Source organism: Capricornis sumatraensis, chromosome X, assembly GCF_032405125.1.
Source record: "Capricornis sumatraensis isolate serow.1 chromosome X, serow.2, whole genome shotgun sequence".
Classification (NCBI taxonomy): Eukaryota; Metazoa; Chordata; class Mammalia; order Artiodactyla; family Bovidae; genus Capricornis; species Capricornis sumatraensis.
In genome coordinates, this window is record NC_091092.1 from 37,591,823 (window position 1) to 37,598,853 (window position 7,031).

The window sequence follows — 7,031 nt, forward strand, 5'->3', positions numbered from 1 at the left end:
GAGAGACCTGACCCGAGCTCGGTCGGATGGAACGCTCTGCCTCGCTCCGCAGTTTCCACGCCCGGTAGGTGCGGCGGTGGGAGGTGTCGGCGGGTCGTACGTGCACACGCACGCCTCTCTGGGCGTCCCGTTTGGTATGGGCCAGCGTCCGGGTCACGCCAGCCCGACGCGCTTCTCGGAACTCGGCAGGGGGCGGGGAGAAAAGGCGCGCTCCGTGCGCGCCGGCCCTTCCGACGTCGGTGCGGCGGGAGGCTCCGCCCGACCGAGGGCTTCTTTGCCCCGCCCCCTTCCCGCGCCGTCGTGGCGGCCACTTCCTGGCCCTCCCCACCTTTTGCGAAACCAACGAGAGGACACCGCCTGCATCTAGAGCAGCCCAACCAGGAACGTAACCGAGTGGCGCGCGAACGTGAGAGGAAAGCTCTGCGCGGCTGCGCTTTCCCGCCCCTGAGCCGTTCTAGACGCGGGTGAGTGCTGGGGCTTCGGCCCGCACCTGGAGCTCCCCGCGGAGCAGCCCCCGGAACGACCCCGCCCCTCTCCAGGGTAGGCCTGGGCCCTGGCTCACTCCCAGCATGCTCCACGCGTGGTGGCCCGGCAGGTCCGGTGGGAGGAACGGTGAGGGGGACAGGTTGAGCGCCAGCTTCCTAGAGGTGCTCCCTCTGCCCCTCCTTGGGGTCTTGGGTTGACCATGTTCTCCCCCTCACTTCTGTTCTCCATTTCATTCTCCTCCCTTTTTCCATACTCCACCCCAACCAGCTTCATCTAAAGAGACTCGTATGGAAAACCACTCTGGTAGTTTCTGCCTTGTTTGTCCCCGTGTACAGTTTTAAGTTTCCCTCCCCTCTGCACCAAAATCCTATCGCGCGCATCACATATCATGTGCTACTCCTTAGGAAAATTTGTGCAAATGACTTTAAGTAGTATCCCCATCAAGAAGAATCCTGACATCCATATGCCATTATCAAGCTAAGAAACACTACTGAATTATCATATATTGACCAGAAATAATATGAAATGCCGAAGACCTATATAAAAGAATTCATTTTGCAGTGCATCTGACAATTCTGCTTGTTTCCTGTCAATTCTCTTTTCCTTATCAGAGCTGTGTTTGTTGACCGAGTTCTGTGAGTGACACAGAAAAGCTGTCCTGCCTCTTTCCCTACTCCCCCACCCCTGCTTAAGAATTACGTCTGTCAAGCTATTCCACACCTGGTCCTTCAAAGGTAATGGAAGTCAAAGTCCATTTCCTCTAAAACCAAGGGATGGTGTCCTTGAGGCAGTATGGTGATGTTAGATGCAAGATCTTACATGTCTGTTCCTTTATAGGAAAACAGGGTTATTCTGTAACTTGTTTATTATCAATAATATGGATAGAAGCACTGTTGAGGTAATTATTCTGTACTAAAAAAAAACGTTAAACTGCTGTCAGGATATCTGATTTCTAGTTCATTTCTACTACTAACCGTGACTTTGGGTCAGTTACCTAACCTCTGTGGACCCTGTGTTTCCCTATCTGTAAAATGAGAAAAGCGACATTAAGTATTTTCTAAGCCCACTTTGGACTGCAAGGAGAGCCAACCAGTCCATTCTGAAGGAGATCAGCCCTGGGATTTCTTAGGAAGGAATGATGCTAAAGCTGAAACTCCAGTACTTTGGCCACCTCATGTGAAGAGTTGACTCATTGGAAAAGACTCTGATGCTGGGAGGAATTGGGGGCAGGAGGAGAAGGGGACAACAGAGGATGAGATGGCTGGATGGCATCACTGACTCGATGGACGTGAGTCTGAGTGAACTCCAGGAGTTGGTGATGGACAGGGAGGCCTGGCGTGCTGCGATTCATGGGGTCGCAAAGAGTCGGACACGACTGAGCGACTGAACTGAACTGAACTGAAGCCCACTTTCAACTTTAAGAGACAAAGGGAAAAATCTAAGTAGCTCAGAACATTCCTTGTAGAGATGGAGAGGAGATTGGGAAATTTTCAACAGTTGTATTTAATGTTGACTTTCTTTTAATTTCTAATTGAAATCAAAGTGTAGACTTTTTACTTCTCCAAAGAATAAACAGATGCCTTTGGAGGAAATAAAAACATTCATTAATGGTCCCCAAATAATTTAACTGTTTTCATTATGGGCTTTTATTACATCAGTTAGTTGAGATACTGTGTTGGAAGTCATCTAGTCTTAGGAACAAGAGGCTAAATATTAACAAATATGGTATCAATTCCAAGAAATTTGCTTTAGATGTACTCAAAACACCTGGTAGCAGCCATTGGTTAAATAAAGCATTAGATTGAGAACAAAAGCCAGCACAGATACCACTGGTGATATAGCAACTGTTAAGTGGTTTTATTTTGTTCAGTTTAAGGTTTTCTTGTAAAAGTCCATTTATAGCTACAGAGGTGTTTAAATAATATAATGCAAGCTTGTGAAACAAAATTCCTTTCAAGAGAATGATGGACAGACTACCTCTGTAACATTGGTTTCTGGGGTCAGTGCTTTAATTCAGTACTTGGTTAATTAAATCCCCATAGATGAAGTGCAGAAATAGCCTCGCAGAAAATTCTACGGCTGCGAGGTATTTCTGCAAAGTTCCAGTTTATACCCAGCAGTAATCAGATACCATTGGAAGCAAAAAATTCTTAAGATTCTCTTGTACTATTTGCAACTGATTCCATGTCAAACCTGGGAGCCTTTTTTTCCTTAACATTAAGAGCCAAATGTAAGTATAGGGGAACTATCAAATCATTAGACTAATACTTTTCTATTAAGTATCCTAAAGTTCTTTTTCTTCTTTATAGGAAAAATGCTTTCTGAAAGCAGTTCATTTTTGAAGGGTGTAATGCTTGGAAGCATTTTCTGTGCCTTGATTACTATGCTAGGACACATTAAGATTGGTCATGGAAATAGAATGCACCACCATGAGCATCATCATCTCCAAGCTCCTAATAAAGAAGACATCTTGAAAATTTCAGAAGATGAACGCATGGAACTCAGTAAGAGCTTTCGGGTATACTGTATCCTACTTGTCAAACCCAAAGATGTGAGCCTCTGGGCTGCAGTGAAAGAAACTTGGACCAATCACTGTGACAAAGTAGACTTCTTCAGTTCTGAAAATGTTAAAGTGTTTGAGTCGGTTAACATGGAAACAAATGACATGTGGTTAATGATGAGAAAAGCTTACAAATACGCCTTTGATAAATATAGAGACCAATACAACTGGTTCTTCCTTGCACGGCCCACTACGTTTGCTATTATTGAAAACTTAAAGTACTTTTTGTTAAAAAAGGATCCATCACAACCTTTCTATCTAGGTCACACTGTAAAATCTGGAGATCTGGAGTATGTGAGCATGGAAGGAGGAATTGTCTTAAGTATAGAATCAATGAAGAGACTTAACAGCCTTCTCAGTATTCCTGAGAAGTGTCCTGAACAGGGAGGGATGATTTGGAAGATATCTGAAGATAAGCAGCTTGCCGTCTGCCTGAAATATGCCGGAGTGTTTGCAGAAAATGCAGAAGATTCTGAAGGAAAAGATATATTTAACACCAAATCTGTTGGGCTTTTTATTAAAGAGGCAATGACTAATCACCCAAACCAGGTAGTAGAAGGATGTTGTTCAGATATGGCTGTTACTTTTAATGGACTGACACCTAATCAGATGCATGTAATGATGTATGGGGTATACCGTCTTAGGGCATTTGGGCATGTTTTCAATGATGCATTGGTTTTCCTACCTCCAAATGGTTCTGACAATGACTGAGAAGTGAAACAAGAGCGTGTATATGATCGCTGGACAAGATGTGTGTTGTTGTTATTTGTAGTAACAACTGCATATATATCCAACACAGCAGTATGTTTCTTTTTTTGTTTTCTTTTTCAATTTGGTGGCACTGATTTATTCCCACATTGAAGTTTAGTAGTACATTTTAAAATAGGGTGGATTTTTTTTTCTTAAAAAATATGATAATTTCAACTGTGTTGGAAAGAAATGTCTTAAGAATAATAATTTTACAAATAAAGGATATATTTATAAGTAATATATGTGATAAATTCTAAATTATGAACATTAAAGTCTGTGTGGCACATTTTTTTGCTGATTGGTTAAAAATTTAACATGTCTTTTTAGCTTGCTAAGATATCCAAATGAAATCTCTAATTTCGAATCTGTGATTAAAGTAAAACTTTTAGCTATGTGTTTCTGTTACTTCTAATGTTGGTTTATGTTCTAAGCCCTCATAAGTGCCAATGGATTTGTTTTCTCAAAATACACAACCAAGCAACCAAGAGAATGTTCCCAACCCCTGTTAAAGTAAAAGTTGAAATCTGTCCCTGAAATTGAAGATTACTTACAAAGGTTAATAATTTTCCTGGGAGCTAGTTTAGTGGCATTCCTCGGCATATACAATTTCTCTATCCATATACTGAAATTGGAGTGGTGACCATAAAGAATGTAATGTCATTTAACTGCATTGTTTCCCAGTTAATCAAGCTCTCAGCTATGGCTTGAATAAAAATATACCAGTTGAGATTGATTTACTCCTGCAGAGCAAGTGAGTTCTGTGGAAATATCCTTTGTTGTTGTTTAATTTGTTCTGAGACCCCATGGACTGTAGCCCACTAAGCTCCTCTGTCCATGGGCAAGAATACTGGAATGGGTTGCCATTTTCTTCTCCAGGGGATCTTCCAACCCAGGGATCAAACCCAAGTTTCCTGCATTACAGGTGGATTCTTTACTGCTGAGCCACCAGGGAAGCCCCTTTGTGCTTAGTCTCACAGTCATGTCCAACTCTTTGCAACCCCATGGACTGTAGCCCACCAGGCTCCTCTGTCCATGGAATTCTCCAGGCAAGAATAGTGAAGTGAGTTGCCATGCCCTTCTCCAGGGACGCCCCTTTAAATCTCCTTTAAAGAACTCCTTTTGGTAGTCTGGCAGTTTCATTTACTTGGGTTGAATCTGCCCTGGTTTTTGTTTACCTGTTCAAATTTTGAGATTTTTTTTTTTGCATGTTCTTGATTGTATCATATGTTGATTGCACCTGTTTGGTGTGGAGGCCTTAGCCTCACCATTCACCTCGGACTACTATGCCATTTGCCTGATTTCACTGGCTACCTAGAAGCTTTAAGGATGGTAGATACAATAACTTCTGTCTTCATAAATTTGTGAAATACTTGGAGCTGATTTGCCCTCTAATTGGGCCTGCATATGCCATATTAAGTCAGATCCATAAGCCTCCACAGGGTGTGAGACCATGACATTTTAGAGATCAATTTTTCTTGTAACTGGCCTCATGATGTTCATAGTCTCCCACAGCTTTTGTAAGCCAGAAAGAGAATTTCCTTAAGAGGACCTTGGGCTACAAATTATCAATCATCAGAGTAGTGTGTAAAACCCTTTGTTTTGATCTGTACAGTCTTCCTCATTGGGGCTCTTGGTTAAGATGAAAGGTTATTAATTTTGAAAAATAATAAAAACCATTTTATCAAGCACTGTAATATGTGGTCTCAGATGTAATTACTACAAATCGTATTCAGTGAGTATAATGATGCACAGTATCTCACTGAGTGTGACACCCAGTTTGTTAAGTATCACCTTGCCCCCAACACCAATATATTAAAATTTTTTCTAGTGTATTATCACCTTCAATTACATTAGGGTATCACAATATAGTTGAAATAAATATATTAGAGTGCATTCCATTGTTTGATTTCCTAGTGGGTACTAACAGTTGCTTTTTAAACCAAATTTATGCTCTTCATTGTATTTTTATATGAGTATTCCTTTATAAAAGGGATTTCCCTGATAGCTCAGCTGGTAAAGAATCCACCTGCAATGCAGGAGACCCCGGTTCAATTCCTAGGTTGGGAAGATCCGCTGGAGAAGGGATAGGCTACCCACTCCAGTATGCTTGGGCTTCCCTGGCGGCTCAGCTAGTATAGAATCCACCTGCAATGCGGGAGACCAATCCCTGGGTTGGGAAGATCCCCTGGAGAAGGGAATGGCTACCCACTCCAGTATTCTGGCCTGGATAATTCCTTTATAAAATGTTAGTTGTCTTAAATAATATACTGTCTCTTTGAACATATTTGTACCTAGTCTTGTAGATAAAACTGGATCAGTAACACAGAAAATTGTGCTACAGAGGTAATGTTTACAGATTTGATCATCATGCATTGCGTAGTCAAAAACTGTAACCCTAACTACACTCTTATTGGGAAGAGAGTTGGGAAGAATGGAGGTCTAATGAGAATTGATCATGATTGTGAATATGTTTTACATATGGCTGGCTAATGCCTACTATATTGGACAAAGTTATATTTATCTTTCTGGTTTTCTTGAATGCAGTGGAAACTGCACCTTGACTTTAACTAGGCCCCAGACCATCTCCTTGCACAAGTTCAGTCACTAGACCTTCTTTGTCAAAACACTGGATTTGGAGCAAAATATAGATTAGATCTCTTGGCTTTTTTCTTCATGTAGCTCGAAGATTGCTTGTGTATCAAATCTGATTTATAATGCCCAGATTTTTCTGTAATGCATTTAAACAAACCCATCTATTGGGCTTAAAGCAGGGAACACCTGTATTAGAAAAGTTACTGAAAGCACAGTTTAGTAATGATGTACCACTAATTTTCCACTTGTTTAAAATATTCTGTTGCTTTTAGTGCCAGCTCACTTGGATTGATGCATTCACTGCATGTCTGAGTGGTTATGTGAAGAGCCTGTTTGTAAAAGGTTAGCTCTTTTAGCATAGAAAAAAAATTCAGAAATTTTTGCCAACCTTCCCACAAAGGAGTCCCCAAAGTCTAATGAAAGAATAACTCAATTCCAATATAATCAAAGGTAAAATGTATTCAAAGGATAATGGAGGAAATGACTTATTTAGAAAGTATGAAATGGTGAAATGAAATGATGGTGTATATCTGGGGTCTCTAGCATAATAGAAAAGTCTACTCTTATTAGTGTGGAATCTATACACTATACTATTCCTTGCATATATTGAGTGTCCATTAGCTCAACACTAGACCTGGTTATT

At 41.3% G+C, this 7,031-nt stretch overlaps 1 protein-coding gene across 4 annotated transcripts; it reads left to right on the forward strand.

Moving 5' to 3' along the window:
• Positions 1-349: 349 nt before the first annotated feature.
• C1GALT1C1 (C1GALT1 specific chaperone 1) lies at positions 350-4,218 on the forward strand. 4 transcript variants are annotated; one of them, XM_068962680.1, is made up of 3 exons: positions 366-464; positions 1,098-1,220; positions 2,796-4,218. In XM_068962680.1, the coding sequence occupies exon 3, from the start codon at positions 2,801-2,803 to the stop codon at positions 3,755-3,757; it is 957 nt and encodes a 318-aa protein (XP_068818781.1). In that variant the 5' UTR covers positions 366-464; positions 1,098-1,220; positions 2,796-2,800; the 3' UTR covers positions 3,758-4,218. The 4 variants fall into 4 exon arrangements, with proteins under 4 accessions (XP_068818782.1, XP_068818781.1, XP_068818783.1 ...); XM_068962682.1 differs by having other exon boundaries at positions 406-540; XM_068962681.1 differs by lacking the exon at positions 1,098-1,220 and having other exon boundaries at positions 350-464.
• Positions 4,219-7,031: the final 2,813 nt, after the last annotated feature.